The following is a 20199-nucleotide window of genomic DNA, read 5'->3' on the forward strand; positions in this document are numbered from 1 at the left end:
CTATGGAAGGGGGCTTTGTTGAGCCTCTTGTGTTGACTGCCCGTCAGATGGCAAAACCCCTAATTTTGTCTACCATCTAGCAAGCCATAGTGGGTGGCTAGGGGGCTGCATTTACAGTGCAGGCCTAAAAACAGGGGCGGCGCCAGGGTTTCTGGCTCCCGTGACTGCCCCTATGTGCGAACGTGCGGGGTGGCTGGGACGGCGCGTGGAGGCTGCCTGCGCTCCCAGTCGGGCGCGGTGGGTGACTGGGGAGGTTCTGCACGTTGCCCCGGATGGCTGCTGTGCCTGGCCCGCGGCTGCTGCGCCCAGCTGGGGGCGTGTGTTGGTGGCAGCGCAGGGCTGGCCGGCTGCAGCAGCTGTGGGCCAGGCATGCCAGCTCCATGGTGCACGCCTCCGCTCCCAGCGCCCCCTCCACGCCCCTTCGGTGCCTCAACGCTTGAGGTGGGGGCCGGACCTGCCTCAATGGGCGTGCCGGCCCTGCCTAAAAAGAGTTACTCCAGTGTAAGGCCATTGATTTCAATGGGCTTAGACTGGAGCAACTGTTTTTCAGATTGCGCTGTTAATCTGGTAGAAACTTGTTGTAACAAATGATCTCTTGCACAACTCTTTCACACCACAAGCTGCCTACAAATTCAGAAAACCAGCCCTGTTGTATGTAGTTAATCCCCAAGATAGATGCATACCAATTCCATTACAGGGGCATTTCTCTAACATCTGTAAATCAAGTTCCTTGCTGAGCGCTCAATTCCCAGGCATGGTTTGGACGGTTTGCAGAATGACAGCAGTGTGTGAGGAGCAGAGTTTTTAGCCTGTGGACCCCCTTCATCTTCCCCATCTGAAGGCCCTGGAGAAACTGATATTTGGCCGGTGGAAGAAATCTACATGTGGGCATCCGTGCCCCGGTGGGTGCCATACAAATCCTTAATTTGAGCCAGTTTGGTGTAGTGGTTAAGAGCGGCAGGACTCTAATCTGGAGAGCCGGGTTTCATTCCCCACTCCTCCACTTGAAGCCAGCTGGGTGACCTTGGGTCAGTCACAGCTCTCTCAGGGCTTTCTCAGCCCCACCCACCTCACAGGGTGTTTTGTTGTGGGGATAATAATGACATACTTTGTAAACTGCTCTGAGTGGGCATTAGGTTGTCCTGAAGGGCAGTATATAAATTGAATGTTGTTGTTGTTGTTGTTATTAATGTCCCCATACAGTTGGGGAAACTGTATGGGGGCATTAACCCCTTTCTGTGTATCTTGGCTCTGATCTGAATTGGGACCCCATGCTCCTGGGTCTGAGTTTGAAACACAGAATTTGCAAGGTACGTCGGTCAAAAGTCTTCAAGGCAGACCTGGGGAGGGTAGAGGGATAATGTACTTTTTAGTAAGGCCCTTAGAAAAGGCAGAATAACCCACTGCTTTCTCCCCTCCCTCTGTCTGTTTTCAGTTTTGTAATACATCATAACGTGGATTAAATTATATTCCGTTCCTCTCCCCTTGTTCTGTCAGTGGAAGAACTCGGGGATCGTTTCTGGACAATTGATTCCATTCGGGACTGCGCACGTGGTTCATTAGAAGCCGATGACATACCCCAGCCTGGCTAGTTTTTCACATCTTGTACAGCTCTTAAATGCCATTTTTGTCAGTTTGGGGTCACAGCTTGGACCACGTCTGTCTGTCTGTCTCTTAGCGCATCTCTTATTGTATGTTTCCTGCCATCCGTGCCATTGATCTTTTTAATCTTGAAATGCTATTATTGCATTTCATTGGCTCTCCAGCATATGAAGCAGAACATTCTTTTCCAGAAAACAAACTTGGGCATATTCCTTACCCCCCTCTTCCCCCAAATTACAAACCAACAGCATTTAACAGGAGACACACAAAGCTGTCTATCAGATCCATCAAGGTCTGTACTATCTACTCAGATTGGAAGCAGCTGTCCAAGATCTTGGCCTGAGATCTTTTCACATCACCTCCTACCCAAGATTTTTAACTGGAGATGCTGGAGATTGAACTTAGGACCTTCTGCGCGCCAAGCAGAGGTTCTACCACTGAGCCGTAGCCCCTCCTCGAATCACATCCGGTTCAGTCAGGTTTGGTTATGGTTGTGTGGAATCTGTGCAGAATTCTCCATTCTGCATGTGAACTGGTGTGGTGTAGTGGTTAGAGTGCTGGACTAGAATCGGAGAGACCCCAAGTTCAAATCCCCACTTCGCCATGGATGCTTGCTGGCTGATCTGGGGCCAGTTATATTCTCTTGGTCTAACCTACCTCACAAGGTTGTTGTGGGCATACAATGGAAGAGAGGAGAAGGATGTAAGCTGCTTTGGGACCCCATTGTGGGGAAAGGTGGCCTATAAAGGAAGTAAATAAATAACATCCTGAAAATATTTTTTTCTGTGTGGGGCAGATGTTCTTTTTTTGCCCAAAGTAAGGCTTTGGTGAAGATGTTTAAATATATAGGGGTAAAGTGTAGATGACTGCGGAAGGCAATGGCAAACCACCCCGTTACAAAAAGTCTGCCAAGAAAATGTCGCGATGCGACGTCTCCCCATGGGTCAGTAATGACTCAGTGCTTTCACAGGGGACTACCTTTACCTAGCTTTAACCAGATGACATCTCTGAAACCTGAAGGGGGAACTGATAGAATTTTCATTAATCAGGGCTAGGTTTTGATGCTTCTTGTAGCATTCTGATCCTCCCCTTCATAACAGCATAATTAATTTTTTTCAAATTCTAGAAAGTTGGGGTATAAATAAAGAACTGTATGAACCTTTGCTTAACTTGAACATCTTGGGCAGATTACAGAAACCAGCTTTCCTTTGCTTAGAGCTATTCAGTTTACTGCCCCTGAAAATTCGGGCATTGGAGTACACTGTCTTGGCCAGGGGTCACCGATCGTGGTGCCTGTGGGCACCATGGAACCAGCTGACTCCTGGCACTCCTCTGAATGTTTTTAGGAAGTGGGCAAGGCCAGGTGGGTTTTTTCCCAGCAGGGCTTCTGATTAGCCCCTGGAAATCTGATGTGCAGATTTTTTAAAAAGTTGCTTCGGCGGCGGCTGCCACCAAGCTCAAGAATCTTTACCACATGACCGAAGGTAAGCTGTGTAGTTATTCTTAAGGAACCTGAAGCAGCTTGCGTTAACCCAAGGGGTATTTTTTTGGAAGATACAGGACCCTGTGCAGTCGAATTGTAGAACAGATCTGACCTTTAGTATCAGTAGCACTCCTGTTTAAAAACATGGCCTGTCCCGATGGTATCTTGCCATTGAGATTTGGAGAACGTTGATCAGATTTCTCACTTGTTAATAGAAATTTAATATCAGCCACCGAGGCTTGAAGTGAATTTGGGCTGCATTGTGTGTGTGTAAGAGGAAGGCATTAACCCTATCTTTCATGTAGGGTTACCAATTTCTGGGTGGTGCCTGGAGTTCTCCCAGAATTACAGCTGATTTCCGGACTACAGAGGAAATTCTCAGCTTGCAACTCCACCCTCTGCTGCAGGCACTGATCCCAGGAATTTCCCAAGCTAGAATTTCCCATGCTATTTTTGTGATGAAAATCGCATTTCTTCCTAAAGCTGCATTTTTGCCAATTGGGGAGGGGGTAAAGTCCCTTAGCAGCCCCCCCCCCAGGTGGGGTCTGGAATTGTCCCAGGATTACAATTAATATCCGGACTATAGAGACCAGTTCCTCCTGGAGAAAATGGTAGCTTCAGAATGTGGAGTCCAGGGCTTTTTTCCAGCAGGATCGCAGTGGAACGGAGTTCCGGCACCTCTCATGACCGGTGGCCCCGCCCCTTGATCTCCAGACAGAGATCAGTTCCCCCGGAGAAAATGGCCATTTTGTAAGGAGGCCTGTGTGTTTCTCCCTCATTTTCCTCTTTTCCCCAGAAAAAAAGCCCTGGTGGACTCCATGCCATCACACTGCTTCCAAATCTCTAGAAACTTCCCACACATTAGTTGGCCACCATACTAATGTCTTATCTAATTTGGCCTTTTGTCTTATGTGCTAAAGTGAAAATGCTTATGTAGGGAGGGTGTGTTTTTTTTTGGAAGCTTGAAAGCACAACTTTTTCATTGCAACTGGCATCAACTTTGTTATTCCTCCAATTTCTGCCTGTAGTGTTTGTTTGGGCAGGGCCAGGTTTGGTATCTAGGGGTGGGAGACGAAATTGTGCCTATGGGTAGCTGTGGAAGGGTTGGGGGTATGCCTGTAATAGTGTTATACTAATAGAGGTCTACTTTACAGGGTTGTTGTAAGGATTGCAGCAAGCTAATGTGTGAAGTGCTTTGAGCACTGAAAGTGTTCTAGAAATAAAAAGGTAAAGGTAGTCCCCTGTGCAAGCACCGAGTCATTACTAACCCGTGGGGGGATGTCACATCATGACATTTTCTTGGCAGACTTTTTAACGGGGTGGTTTGCCATTGCCTTCGCCAGTATAAGCTTTTCCCAAACTAAGAAAACTTTTCCCAGCATGAAATGCCTGTCTATTTGGCTGGTGAAGGGAGCTCTGACTCTTTATTGTGCTGCAATAAATTTTGTTAGTCTTTAAGGTGCCGCATTACCACCGTTTTTATTTTGCTGCTACAGACGAACTTAGCAGCCTGTCCAGGGTTATCTTCCGGGCCCTGACGGTCAGCCTCTTGAAGCTTAAATCATTGTTGTCAAAGCAACTTGCTAAGCTCCTGGTGGGCGTTTCAGCAAAAACAACATTAAAAGGAGTCTTGTAGTGCCTGAAAAACAAGATTATTTCATGGGCTAGGGTGTTAGCTGAAGCGGGCTTTTGTGTCCAGAATATTTCAGATATTTCTTTTTCTCCTTTCAACTCGCACAAACCTTTTCATGGACTATGTGGTCAGAGTGCCTGGCTAGGACCTGTGAGTCCTGGGTTCAGATCTCCCATTCTGCCATGAAGCTTAGTGGGTAATCATGACTGGGGCCGTTTCCACACGTCTTTACCCAGCGCAAAACTCACGGAACGAGGGTGCCTTCCTGGCACGATTTCTGACATCATTGCGCCACTTATATCTATACCGTTGTCACAGATCCAGAGGAGTTAGCTGTGTTAGTCTGTAGTAGCAAAATCATTTTTCCCACAGTGGACTTTGTTGCTAGTTATTATTATTATTTTGTTTATTTTAATTTATTATTTATTGTATTTCTAATCTGTTCTCCCTGCAAACGGGCTCAGAGCGGAATACAACATACATAAAATACATAAACATATTTCTTTAAAACCGGATAAAAACATCAATAAATATATAAAGCAGTTTCTAAAAGACAGCAGCCACACATATTTCACAACCCAAACAGCAATCTGGGGGCCGGATGGCCAACTATTAGATGTTGACAGAAGAAGGGGTAGATCCCCCCCCCATGGCAGGAGGCCAGCTTCACAGCCCACCCGTCTCAACCACTATATGCCTGGTGTAACAACAACAACAACAACAATAATACGGGGATGCCAGAATCGAAGAAAAAGAACAAGAAGAAATGATTAAATACAGAGATCCGGCAATAGAAACCACTTGACTATGGATGAAGAATGTAACAGTAGTCCCCATTGTCATTGGGGCCCTGGGAACTATTTTGAAAATCTTCGCAACTTATATGGAAAAACTGCAGCTTTCTAACACCTACAGAACTGCAAAAGATGGCGCTACTTGGAACAGCATACAAATTACACCGATATCTGGCTGATACTTAGGTCTCCGGCGGAAACTTGTATCAGCTCAGCAAGGCCAGTCAATAATAACATGTGCTCTTTATTTATTATTGATTGTGTTGTATGAAATTTTAATAATAATAATAATAATAATAATAATAATAATAATAAAAGAGGTCTGTGGGAAGAACCATGTATGCCACCTTAAGCTGTGTGTGTGTAAGTAAAAATGTGGCAGATTTAAATCCCTAAAACCTTCCAGGCCCTTTGAGTCTCCTTTCTCAGGTGAACGTGTGCCCGTTCTGCTGTCAGGATAGCATGTTCACCCTCGTTCAGGCTGCCAGGAGTTGCCAGGTTCATCTAAGTGACATTAAAGCCATGCAAATAGTTTCTATAGCAACAGGCCCTTTTGCCTCTGACGCAAAAAATCTCCAAATCGTCGATGCCTGTCTTGTCTCATCCAGGCCTTATCTTTCCGTCTTCCTTTCTTTCTGAATTGCGCTCTTTGCTTTCATAGGTTGTCATTTCCGTCGATCGTGATTTTCGCCGGCTGCTCAGCAAGCATATTCTGGAGGCTGTATCTTAAAGGCCAGTAACTGTGACGTTTATTGAGTAGGAAAGTCCCACAGCCCCTTTTTTATGGGGCAAAGGTGACATTATCCCTGGAAGATAAGAAAAGATTAAAGCCTGATCCAACCCAAATTCAGTGCTTTTAATTCCCGTCAACTCGAACGGGAGGCACTTAAATCTCTCTTGCTGAAACTTGTGGGGTTAGAAGAGCTGATCTTTGGTTGGACTGTAGGTTTACGTTTTGATTTTTTCCCCATACTATTTCTACTTCTTCTGCTTTCTAAGAACTTCTTAAAAATATACATCTAGCATCATAATTTATTCACAATGCATTTTTATTCTACCCTTCCCCCAAGCAGCTCAAAGCAGTATATATGGTTCTCTTTTCCATTTTATCCTTACGATGACCCTGTGAAGTTGAGAGAAAGTGAGAGATTAAACCCCTCCCGGATCTCAGTCTAACATCTTAACCTCTACACCACAATGGTTGATATAGTGGCAGTATAGGTAGTTACTTCTGTAGCACTTTTTTAGGGAACGCAGTGTGATTTCATTTTCTCACAACAGCCCTTTGCAACTGCGTTTTCCAAAATGGGAATGGGGGCTAGGAAAGTCATATTCTCCAAGGCTAGCCAGGAGAATTTGAACCAGGATTCTGTATTCACATTATCCTGTTCTTCAATGGGCTACAATGGACTCCAAAACATTTCTAGGTATGCCCTGCAATCTAGAAACCCTAACAGTCAAGCAATCTCTGCCTAGAAAGTTTGCAGTATATGGAAGACTTATGGAGGAGGACATGAAGATGGTGTAGAAGTGAGTGGGGTGATACTGGAGGAAGGGGGAAATGAGATGGTGGACGAACATCCCCTGTCAAGGCAATTGCGATGTTGGCCCCTATCTTTTAGCATCCTGCTTAAAAACGAGCTGTAGGGTGATAGGCAGAAGCAGGGGTGGGGTGTGGGACTGGGATGGACCGGGGTGGGGTGGGGGAAACTTGGGTGCAAATTTTCCCTTTGCCGCAAGGCTCACTGAATGATATTAAGTCAGTCATTCAGTCTTACCTATCTCACAGGTTTGTGGCTGAGGATGAAATGGAGGAGAGGAAAACCGTATACTCTCTCTGAGCTCCTTGGAAGGGAGAGAAGGTAAAAATGTGAAGGCTGTTTCAGCCAGATTCTGTGGGATGGTGTTAGCACGGGAAGAAACGATGCGGCTCCTCTTAAAAGATGCTCCGCCTGGGATCTTAGAACTCAACTACAAGAGACGAATTACACGAGGACGCGCACGTGAACAGAGTCGCCATGTTAGCCTGGAAGCTGAGTTTTAAAAGACAGATCGGAAGGCTTTGTCAATTTCTCCTCTCTACAGAGCCAGCAAAGATCTCTCCTCAGAGGGTTTGTTAATTTCCTCTTGGCCTCCTGAAGGCTCTGTCAGTTTCACCTCCCCTTCCAGGAGGCAAAGAGGAAATTAACAAACCCTCTGAGGAGAGATCTTTGCTGGCTCTGTAGAGAGGGGAAATTGACAGAACCTTGCGACCTGTCTTTTAAAACAGCTTCCCGGCCATCATTGCGACTCCCTTCACGTGAACGCCCTCCTGTAATTCGTCTCTTGTAGTTGAGCTCTTAGTGGGAGCCTCACACTTAATAAATGGATAAACTGGCCCAAACCAATGTCTCATCAGACGATCTCTTGTGCCCTGTAACTTGACAAGCAGCTTCCACGTCTCTGATTTTGTCCAATTTGACATGCGCAGGAACCACGGCAAAAGAGAGCAGGGAATTCTCTGCCACAGCAGTTATTGCTTGCAGACGGGCTTAAGAAAGGCCCTTTGGCTGTGGCTTCTGGGGAATGCCGAGTTTGGTTGTGGCTGCCATTTTGAGTCTCTCTTCCCGTACTCTCTTCTCCTCCCAGCCCCCTGCAGCCAACCCAAGACTCTTCCTGGTGATGGAATGACAAAGCCAACATTGCGTCTCCATCCCTGGTCGCCCGGGTTACCTGCGTCTGTCTTGTGGAGCACAGGAAATTAAACCGCTCGGTGATAGCGATACGCTATCGGACACAAATGGCAGTTCATAAGTCTATATACCCGTGTTTGCGAGGGAGGCGTCTGTGTGTGTCAGAGGAAGCCATAAAAGAAAACGTAGCCGGCACAGTTGTTGAATTTTTATGTTGGGCGTCTTAGTCACTGGGAGACCAGAATGCAGCTTTGGATGAAGTTGGCCTTTGCTGACCCTCTCACCTCTGAGTCCTTTGTTCTTATTCAAATTGGGTTTTTTTTAAGTATCCAGGAACTGAATAAAATAAGTGCAAGCTACCTTTCTTATAGCTCACTCTTCCGCCTCCCTATCTTGATGCCTTGGGGTGCAGGTGATGGGGGGGTAGAAAAATCCTAGACCACAGGAAACCAAAGAAGAGTCTTGGGGCACCTTTGTGACTAAACAGGTCTCTTGTGGCGTAAGCTTTTGTGGCCCACTTCAAAGATTCCCCCCCCCCCGAGACTTCAGCCCAAAGGCTCTAATCTTACCCTCAGGTGTAGGTCCTTTCCCCCTCTTCCATGTGACATGGGGTCAAGCTAGAAGTGACGAGTTACACTTGAATGGCAAGTGAACAGACTCACATGTATTCCTCCCTGTTCACTTGCGCTCCACTTGCAAGTGGCGCACAGGTTGGACACTTGTCAGCTTCCCTTAAGTTTTGATGGGAAATGTAGGCAGCTTGGCTGAATGTTGGACAAGTGACAGTTGAAAAGTCCATTGGACAGCAGTCGGAGAGCCAAGCCGCAAGACCAGTACGCCGACATTTCCCATCAAAACTTGAGGGAAGCTGACAAGTGTCCAACCTGTGTCAGGCGTCACTTGTATCTTGGCCCAGTCTGTTCACTTGCCATTCAAGTGTAACTCGCCACTTCTAGCTTGGCCCATGAAATGTAAGAGGTTGTATCTGACGTTCCTTGGCAATGCTAGGTTGTATATAAGATAAGAACAGTGGCTTCACAACAGAATTTATAGGTGATGCTAAAATTGCCTTGGGCTTGATAAAATTAGTTTAGTAGCTCTTGTGTGGTTGTAAACCTTTGTCCCAGTTGAGGCCTAATGTGACAGTGTCAAAATTTCTCATGAATTCTAATTTGGCAATTTAATGCTGGAGCTTTCCTTTGTTTCCTTTTATTTATCTTCCCTGTTTGAGAGCCAGGGTCATGTAGTAGTAAAGAGTGTTGGAGAAGGATTTGGGGGACCCAGGTTCGAATCCCTACTCTGCCATGGAAGCTGGGCCAATCACACAGTCTCCGCATAAAACTTGCCTCTAAAACAGAGGAGAAAAGAGTAATGCAGGCTGCTTTGGATCCCCTTTGGGGGGAAAGGCCGGGAGATAAATGAAATCAAATGTTAAAAAAATTAAAAAGTCCATTTGTAGAAGAAGGGTGACTCTCAGATCGTGTCTTGTTGGACTGAGTTGTCACAGGAGGTATCTTAGACCGGTGTCTGCTTATTTTCAAAGCACGTTAGTCTTGTGTGTGCGCCTTCACAATGGGGCTTGTGAAGTAATAGACCATTATTGGACCTGTTTTACGAGTTTGGGGCACTGTCAGTCCCTGGCAGTGAGGTCCCTCAAGCCCTCCTCAGTTAACACGCAGGTGTTCCAGTTGAAGTAGCTTTATTGAGATCCATACAGTACAGGTGTCCACCCAAAAGTGGCAATTGGCAGAAGTGACAATTCAAACAAAGACATTGCTAATTATAGGGAAACTTCCCACCCTTCGGGGTCTGTTGACATTCTGGCACGAAACCCCAAAGAGGTTACATGGGAACAGATTAGTTTAGACTACATGAAGTACAAAGGAAAATATCCCAGTCTCTGGGAAAAGATACAATGTGCGCTGCTAGCAGCTCTCCTCCAAGGACACTTGCTGGAAGAAGCGAAAGTACATATTTTCAGCAGAGAAGGGAGAGGCCCATTGGCTCTCCTGCAATTAATATTAGCAGTTAAGACACTCTCAGGTGATCCACACAGAATACAGCATATAACAGCACTGACCAGTAAAAAATGCAAAATACAATCATGGCAGGTAAGCTGACATACATGATAGGCACTATGGATCCAAGGTGAAAAGCAAATCTCACCTGTCCAAGCCTTACCCTTTCTATTTATTTATTTTATTAGATTTATACCCCGCCCTCCCCACAGATGGGCTCAGGGCGGCTAACAACATTAAAATACATTAAAAATCACAAAAACATAAAATCAATAATAGTTTTTTAAAAAATCATTAAAATAGTCCAGGAGCAGGCTATTTAAACAAATATTGGGAGTCTGTATACGGGCATAGCAGGTGGCCAAGGGCAGACCCAGAAGACGTGGCGATCTTAGATGGAAGAAGGAGGACACCCTCCTTCTCCAACGGGGGAGCGTTCCACCAGGCCGGGGCCGGGGCAGAAAAAGCCCTGGCCCTGGTCGAGGCCAGACGGATGTCCTTCTAGCCATTGTCCAACATTGGACTCGGTGATGGCTTTTAAGAAAAGGTAAAAATCTCTCATGGTTTTGAATTTCATGAATTTACCATAGAATTGTGAATGTTTGGAATATGTATAATTGGGCTAAACAAGAATGAATACTTGATAACCGTTTGACTTGTTAAGGAGCAAGGAGCCTAGGCTGAGGAAGGTAGTAAGATAAAACATTTGTCTGTTTTGATTAATGTCCCTGTTTTAATTTCAGATGTACTAAATGATGCCATATTCGACGAAGACCATGATGAAATGGTGATTGTGAAGGACATAGACATGTTTTCGCTGTGTGAGCATCACCTGGTTCCATTTGTTGGAAAGGTAATTTAATCCCCGCCCCCACCTTCCGCCCACGTAAACTGGGATCGCTTTGCCAGGAAACTTAAGTTTGCTGAAGCCATTCGGGATTGGTTAGTAAATTACCAGAAATTATCCAAACTATGGTATTCCCCATTACTATGTATGGATGTGAAAGTTGGACAGTGAAAAAAGCTGACAGGAAGAAAATTGATTCTTTTGAAATTGTTGGGAATGTGGCACTGGGGGAGAGTTTTGCAGATACCATGAACAGCCAAAAAGACAAATAAGTGGGCACTAGATCAAATCAAGCCTGAATTCTCCCTAGAAGCTAAAATGACTAAACTGCGGCTATCGTACTTTGGTCACATCATGAGAAGGCAAGATTCTGTGGAAAAGTCAATAATGCTAGGAAAAGTGGAAGGCAGCAGGAAAAGAGGAAGACCCAAAGCGAGATGGCTGGACTCAATAAAAGAAGCCACGTCCTCCAGTTTGCAGGATCTGAGCAAGTCTGTTAATGATAGGACGTTTTGGAGGTCTCTCATTCATAGGGTCACCATAGGTCGGAGATGACTTGACAGCACATAACACACACATTTTAGGGGCAAGATGTCATTGGGGAGGGGGCCTCTAGGTGGAAATGCCAACGGCGAGAGTACTCTCCCGTGGGCTGTTTTGTAGTTTGTTCACATAACTTTTCCCCTAGGGGACTGGTGCACATCCTGCTACATCCGATGAAAGAGTCTCTTTCCAGGCTGGTTGCTTGTATTACTTACAACAGAAGTGATGCAGTCAAAGCCATGCAGTCGAAGCCATGTTGGATCAGGCCAATGGCCCATCCAGTCCAACACTCTGTCACACAGTGACCAAAAAAACCAGGTGTCCTCAGGAGGTTTGCCAGTGGGGAAGGGACATGAGAAGCCCTCCCACTGATTGCCCCCCCCAAACACCAAGAATACAGAGCATTACTGCCCTAGACAGAGAGTTCCATCTATACCTTGTGGCTAAGAGCCACTGAGGGACCTCTGCTCCATATGTTTATCCAGTCCCCTCTTGAAACCGTCTATGCTTGAAGCTGCCACCACCTCCTGTGGCAGTGAATTCCATGTGTTAATCACCTTTTGGGTGAAGAAGTACTTCCTTTTATCCGTTCTAACCCGACTGCTCAGCAATTTCATTGCGTGCCCACAAGTTCTTGTATTGTGAGAAAGGGAGAAAAATACTTCTTTTTCCACCTTCTCTATCCCATGCATAATCTTGTAAACCTCTATCATGTCACCCCTCTCGTTTCTCCAAGCTCAAGAGCCCCAAGCGCTTTAACCTTTCTTCATAGGGGAAGTGTACCATCCCTTTCATCATTCTAGTTGCCCCTTTCTGCACTTTTTCCAGTGCTATAATATCCTTTTTGATACGTCGTGACCAGAATTGTACACAGTATTCCAAATGAGGCTGTACCATTGATTTATACAGGGGCATTATGATATTAGCTGATTTGTTTTCAATTCCCTTCGTAATAACTTCCTAATACCCAATAACGTCTGTGTCTACTTCTCTAGCCTCTCTCCTAGGAAGATTGCCTTTTTGTAACTATTATCTTTTACATTCTGATGTTTGATATCAGCCATATTCTGCACAGTTGGACTGCTAACAAATCTGACATTTGATGAATATACTTGCCTGCCCCGAATTGGGTGTATTCAGGGTATTTGCGCAGAATTCAGTATTTTATTTAGTTTATCACCTGTTTGTCTTGCTATGGCTCAAGGAGGGCTGCAAAATTTAGCAATGCAATAGGAACAATAAAAGACATATAGCAAACATTGTGATAAGTTAGGACTGCAAAGTTAGATATATGACATAAGAAATGTAAAAACCATGACTACTGAAATTAGAAAACAGTTCAGTAAAACCAGCAAGCAATAAATAGCTACTCACCCTTTGTAAACACACACTCCTGAAAAATTTCATTTTAGTACAGTATAGAAAAATTTCCTATTCCTTGGCTCAGTCATCAACCAAAAGGGAGACTGCAATGAAGAAATCAGAAGAAGATTGAGACTCGGAAGAACAGCTGTGAGGGAGCTAGAAAAGATCCTTAAAGATAAAGATGTCTCTCGGGGGACCAAGATCAAGATAATCCAAACTATGGTATTCCCCATTGCCATGTATGGATGTGAAAGTTGGACAGTAAAGAAAGCTGACGGGAAGAAAATTGATTCATTTGAAATGTGGTGCTGGAGGATAGTTTTCTGGATACCATGGACAGCCAAAAATAAAAAACCCCCGAAGAAGTGGTTTCTAGATCAAATCAAGCTTGAATTCTCCTTAGAAACTAAAATGACAAAACTGAGGCTATCATACTTTGGTCACATACTAGAAGACAAGGCTTTCTGGAAAAGTCAATAATGCTTGGAAAAGTGGAGAGGGAGACCCGTCGTCATCGTCATCATCACAACAACAACATTCGATTTATCCTGAAGTTGCCCTTCAGGTCAACTTAATGCCCACTCTGAGCGGTTTACAAAGTATGCCATTATTATCCCCACAACAAAACACCCTGTGAGGGGGGTGGGGCTGAGAGAGCTCTGAGAGAGCTGTGACTAGCCCAAGGTCACCCAGCTGGCTTCAAGCAGAGGAGTGGGGAAACAAACCTGGTTCTCCGTATTAGAGTCCTGCCATTCTTAACCGCTACACCAAACTGGCTCTCGGTGTTCGGAATACCTGAGGAAAAATGCTAAGCCTGCCCAAGGCGTGGGGTGGCAGGGAAAAATTCACACAAATACCAAGAAGGAAGGGTGAGGAGAAGCAAAGCTTATTTTTCAGGCCGGGAACCAAGCACCATTCCTAGTGGAAGGTGAATCTGTACTTGCTCCTAGCGTCTGCAGGGATTTCCTATATACCGGCATCCTTTGTTAGTGCAAGATATATCTTGTAGTCTCAACACACCTAAATGAAGAGCCAAAGGACCTGCTTCTGTTCTGCCAGGTGAATTTGCCAGTAGTTCCTTATCTTTACCTTGCTTAGCTTTATTCAGCTTTGAAGATTCAAGTTATCCAAGAATTATCATTGATCTGGAAAAAAAATGAAAAAGGGCATGATGAGGAGGGAATCGAAAAGGCCCAAGAATAGTTTTGCCATTCTTCTTTAGCAAAACTAACGGAGTTGCTGATGGATAAAACGACAGCCAACTTTGGGAAGACCTGGAAGCCTTTCACGGACTTGCGGTATGTAAAAGAGAAGTCAGTTAATGATTTGCAGATTCGAAAATTAGATTTGTAAGGCAGGCAATAAATAATAGGTTGAAATATGGAAAAAAATGCGGATATCTTCGCAGTAAACTCAAAGCTATATACTTAGTAAAGATATGGGTATTACGGAAGAGTTATTGATTATGCAATGAGTTTAAAGAAATTTTGTAAAATGTCCAAAATGGTAAGTCTCCCTCGATGCTCTTTTTCATTCATTCTTTTTTTTCATGTTTATGTTCTTGTTTCTTTATGTGAATTTTGCTTGTCATCTGTTGTAATAAAATAAAAATAATATAATAAAAAAAAGAAAAGGCCCAAGATCAAGTATAGAGTGCTTATTGCACTTTGAGGTTCCCAGAAAACTTTTAAAGCAGAAATTTGGTCAAGGAAAGGTAGACTATGAGGGGAATTGTGTGTGGGGGGGCAAAGACTCTGACGTTAGCTAGTGACTCTTCAAAAAACAATTTCCGGAGATCTTTTCTCCCCACGCCTTCTGCCTCCCCCCTTTCTGCACTGGCTGAGACTCCATTGTTAATCGGTTCTGACATTTCCAAACCCTTCTGTAGCAGCACTGGCGGTGTGACTTGAGGGCATTAAAGCAGATCGCCCTCCACGGAAGCTTTGATCTCTTATAGGTCACAAGAGCCGTCTAAAAAGGCCAGTGGCACATTTTCAGTGCAGTGGCTAGCTGCTGCGAGGAAGTATGCTTCAGCTCCCCTCTTTCAAATGAGAACCTTTTCAAAACCATACGCTGTAACTGCAAATGCTGGACATTTCATGAAATTCTCTTGCCCTGCACCTTTCACCTGCATTCCTTTGGGGAGAGGGCGGAAAGTGGAGCCACAGGAGAAGAGGGAAATTTGAAATGCATCCTCTATGTTCTTCTCAAGCCCAAGCTCGTTTTGCTGCTTTAATAAAAATATATCGTTTCGCACTTAGCCATTTTCGTGTTAGGTTATTTGCCCTGGGTTCAGTGCATTTGGGAAGTAGACTCTTTTTGCTAATTCCTGCATTTGTGAACCTCCCAGGGTTCCCCCAGCTTTTCTCCAATCTTTCCTAAGCTTACTTTGCCCTGACGTTTTGGGAAAGATCGCAGCAAAACTTGGAGGCTGCCTTGTCAGTGGGAAGATTCAGATTTCTACGGGCCTGCTGCCCAATTGGCAACCATTTCCTGCCCCTGTTACTGGGGGGGCTTTTAAAAAATTGGCTATTAGGGTACCTGGTTGCCTGCCCCACCCCCAAGCTCAGGCCCCTATCGCTGCTCCATAGTGTGGCACGAGCCAAAAATGGTGGGGGGGGCAGCATTGTGCAACACTTCAACATCCCTTTTGGCTGGTAATCTGGAAGAGACCTCACCTCATTGTGTGTGATGCTTTAAGAATTATCTCAAGACCTGTGGGTGGATATACACGTTACCAAGTACCTAGGGATACTCAAGTGAACCTCATTTCACGTGTCCCCCCTCCAAATTCCCAGTCACACTTCAATTCGCTCTGTGTGAGTACATTCACGTGTTCAATATCACTTCCTTCTCAACTGCTAAAAGTATCTGTTTCCCCCACCTCCCATATCCATTAATTGAAATGTCAATCTTGACACTTTTTCAAACCTTAAAGAAATGCAAATTGGCAAGTCAAAGGAGCCTACAGTACTTGTTCTTGTAGCGAAAACAGAGCTGAATTGGCGCTTTGCCCTCCAGTTGCGGATGTAATCACACAAAGGGAGCTCTCATGAAAGTGGCACCGAGAAAGAACAGCCTACACGTGAATTGAAAATCCTGCACTCGAGCATTCTCAGGTAATTCACAACTTGTATTGCCACTCTGCCATAGAGATCAGGGGAAATCGTAGAGTGCCACACAACAAATTGGCACTGCTCCCATGTTCCCAACTGGAAGTGATGTGGAGCAATGTTGTTTTGTCAGTCCCTGCCTCCCAAACGCTCTGACTGTTGTATGGAGGTGGGCAGGCAACCTTATTGGCAACTGAATATTGTTATATCGATATAACGTTAGACAGATAGTTATATCAAGTTCCATTCATTCCTAGCTCTCATTTTTAAAAAGTCTCGAACCCCTTTCTTTGCTAGGATATACGGGGACCATTTCCATGAGAAAAATTTTAATTGTTTTGGGAGGTGGAAAATGGAAGAGACTGAGAATTTTTTTATGCTTTCTCATCTCTATGCCCACAAGACTCTTTTCTCTAGAGAAAACACATCCTGTGGTTTTTCCAAGTATTGGAGAACATTTTCTTTTATTGTTAAGCAGCTCCAGGTTCTTGGAAAGGGGACAACTTTATTGTACGCACAGTGGTCCTCGAACCCAGTTTATGAGAAGAAGTTTCGCAAGCTGTGCTTGCAAATATAATTGAACAGGGTCCTAGCATAGTATTACCATATTTCCTTTTGTTCATGTTAAGAGTAGCCAGTGTGATGTAGTGGCTGGTGTCTCAGACTGGCCCACAGTCGCCTACGGAGCTTCCATGACAAATCTTTGAATCAGGCCCTCCCAGAACCTAGCCTAGCACCGATACTGCATTAGCTCTACAAAACTTTGTCTTGAGCAGGACAGAAAAATGCTTAACAAAGAGTTCTGAGTAACTCGGAAGCTTGCGCGCACTTAATACCCACAGAAATGGATCTGCCCAAACAGTTTACTTCACCTGCTCTGCGTATCTTCTGAGATCCATATGGAAGCAAAGGATGGCACGAAGTTACTAGTCTTGGTGCTGCTGTTGAAGATTTTTAAATTGAGTTTTAGCAGCAGACCAAGGCTTTTATAACAGCCAAGACTTTTATAGCTACTAAATGGTTGTTGTATGTTTTATTATATGTTTGTATTCAGTTATATCTCACCTTTCTCATCAATGGGGGCCCAGTGTAGTTTGTCATTCTCCTCTCCTCCTTTTTATCCTTACAACAACCCTGTGAGGTAGGTTAGGCTGAGAAAGGCCCAAGGTTAGCTTCCATGGCAGAGCAGGGATTCGAACCTGTTTCCCAGATCCTAATCCAACACTCTAACCACTACACTACACTACACTGGCTTTCCATGTATGATGTCCTGAGGTTCCTAAGCCACCTTGAGAGCCTGTATTAATTTTTTTGTTTGGGAAATGTATACGTTGTTGGTCTTTAAGGTGCTATCAGACAACAGTAAAAAAGCCAAACATATAAACAGCAATTAGTAGCCTGGACAGCCTTCAAATCATCAACCAGCAGTATTAAAAAGAAACTTATTAAAATTATTTTTAGTCTATACTTATTCCGCTTGTTCCACCAAGAATCTTGAGACAGCTTACATTGTGTGTCCCCCCCACCTCCATTTATCCTCACAACAACCTTGTGAAGTTGGTGGGGCAGTGAGAGAGAGATTGACTCAAGCTTACCCCATGAACGTCATGGCAGGCACATCAAGCCCCAATCCATATGCAAAAGAACCTCCTCAGGATACAGTGAAGCCTCCCTCCATTAGCATTCCACACCCTGGAAAACTCTTACAGGATGACTCAGCCCAAACCCACCTACCTGAGTAGATATAAATGACCTGCCAACATCTTCTCCACACTGTGACACTGAGAGATCTCTGTCTTTTGGTGCTACACCTCTGACGATGCCAGTCACAGCTGCTGGCGAAACGTCAGGAACTACAATGCCAAGAACACGGCTATACAGCCTGGAAAATCCACAACAACCATCGTTCTCCGGCCGTGAAAGCCTTCGACAATATATCATTATGGCAGACTGATCTGAGGGCCAAGCTACAAGTGACAAGTGACACTTTAACGGCAAGTGTATTTCTCCCTGTTCACTTGCCCTCCACTCAATCCACTTGCCAGGCAAGTGTCTTTCGTCATGTGTAGCTTGGCCCTCAGATTCTAGTCTGACACTTTACCCATGAAACGGCACTGAAGTTCACTTCATCCCCCCCCCTTTAGATGAAGAGATTTACACATGTCATGCTTAGATTTTTCTAGTAATTAAAGGACCTTGAACTACCTGCTTACTGAATTTCGGCTTCCTAACTAGAGGAGAAACAAAGATTTTGTTTAGGGGTTTAAAGAACGAATGTTGTGTTTTCCAGGAGTGAGGTTATCTTGGGCTGCCTGGATGCTTAATGTTGGCTTTCTAGGTCATGCAGAAGTACCCTGATCTTAATTGTTAAGCAGTGCATCAGCTATGATTTTTCTTCTGCCTTTCACGAAAGTTACAATTCCATTTCAACCTTGTACCTTCAGCCTTAATACAAGCATAATAAATCTTGAACATGGGAAAGTTTATTTTATTTATTTGTAGCTCACATTTCTCACTCAGACTCAAGGCAGACTACAAAACAGAAAAAGAAAACGGGCACAATTCAAGACAATTTACAACGTTGTGGTAGCCTTTTCCCTTACAGGAAGAAAAATGGAAAATGAGAAATGCGTTCAGGAGGCATGCTGACGTTGTTGTTGTGCAGCCACACAGCTGTGCAGTGGACAAAAACACACTTCTTCGACATGGCCAGCGTGGTTCAGACACACGTACACGGGTCTTTCCTCAGATGTGTGGAATGGAGTTGTGTTACCTTTCCCTCTCTCACGGCTCTTTCTCCTTCTGCCCTAGGTACACATAGGCTACCTTCCGAACAAACAAGTCCTTGGCCTGAGCAAGCTGGCAAGGTAAGAACTACAGGTAATTAAAGTAATGCTGATTGGTGAAATTAATCCCAGCTGGTTAAGCATGTTGGCTGAATTCCAGCAAGCCGTACAATCGCCTGTCAAGCTGCCTTGGCTCAGGTGAGCCTCCTGCTAAGAATAAAGCCGTCTGCAGCCGGCACGCTTGTACTGCACAGCCGCGGAGCTGAGCGCGTCTAGGTAATTGTTAATCCCGAGTTGTTTCCACGCCGTTCCGTAGTAGCATAAGTGCTCGTGCCGTGGTGTTAGGAATAATCTGCAATTCTCCTATTCCCCCCCCCATTTTTCCCCCCAGGAGTTGACTTATTGTTTTGGAGTAAATGCAATTTCCGTGGTATGAGTGGTATCTGTGATTTTGTGCTGGTTGATGTTTCTATTTTATTTTTTAAAAATTTGCAACTTCCTGGCTAGTTTCTGCCAAGCAGGGCAGCCACGGCTGCCACCGTCCTCTTTTAAAATGTTAATTGATTCTATAACACCATTAAGAAATAGGGCTGTTTCTCAGCATGCGGCTTCTGAGGAGAAAAATGTGAAGTTGAGAAGGAGAACTTGGATGTTCTCCTTCTCAAGCTGAAAGCTGAAAGTTGGATGCAGAATTCGGGGCGGGAGGGGAGGCGCATTTACAGAAGTTGCTGCCTGGGGAATGGGTGCACGATGAGCAGATTTGCTGCTTAATGGAAGTGAGGGGATGGGGAGGCTAGGAGTGGGGGCTGTGACTCAATGGTAGAGCATCTGCTAAGCGTGCAGAAGGCTGCAGGTTCAATCCACAGCATCTCCAATTAAAAAAGGACCAGGCAGTAGGTGATGTGAAAGACTTTTTCACTGACATCCTGGAAAGATACTGCAAGTCTGAATAGACAACACTGATCTTGATGGACCAGGAGTCTGATAAGGCAGCTTCATGTATTCGCTCAGAGTCTCTCTATACAAGACACCTCGGTGCATGTTGGTCAAGTGAAGGGAGATGCATTGTTAGCCGAGAAGCCTAGTTTTAAAAGACGGTGCCTGCAGAGATCATTCCTCAGAGGGTTTGTTAATTTCATCTCAAACCCCCCCCCTCGGTAAGGCTCTGTCAGTTTCACTTCTCCAGTCTAAAACTGTGTGGGATGGCAACCAGAGGGCAGCGAGGAATGGAAATGAGCTGGAGCTGCCTTCCAGAGCCGGGCTTGGACCTGGAGAGGTTCTAATGGGCTGACGTTTCCCTTCTGGCATTTCACAGCCCCTTCACACAGCTCCAGAGTATAGCA

General features: G+C 44.9%; 1 protein-coding gene across 1 annotated transcript in view; it reads left to right on the top strand.

Moving 5' to 3' along the window:
* GCH1 (GTP cyclohydrolase 1) overlaps window positions 1-20199 on the top strand; it is a 42252-nt gene that overhangs the window by 8510 nt on the left and 13543 nt on the right. The window contains exons 2-3 of the mRNA XM_054971766.1: window positions 10946-11055; window positions 18882-18937. Coding sequence (XP_054827741.1) covers window positions 10946-11055; window positions 18882-18937 — 166 coding nt within the window. The remainder of the gene's footprint in view (window positions 1-10945; window positions 11056-18881; window positions 18938-20199) is intronic.

Source organism: Eublepharis macularius, chromosome 2 (genome assembly GCF_028583425.1).
Source record: "Eublepharis macularius isolate TG4126 chromosome 2, MPM_Emac_v1.0, whole genome shotgun sequence".
Taxonomy (NCBI): Eukaryota; Metazoa; Chordata; class Lepidosauria; order Squamata; family Eublepharidae; genus Eublepharis; species Eublepharis macularius.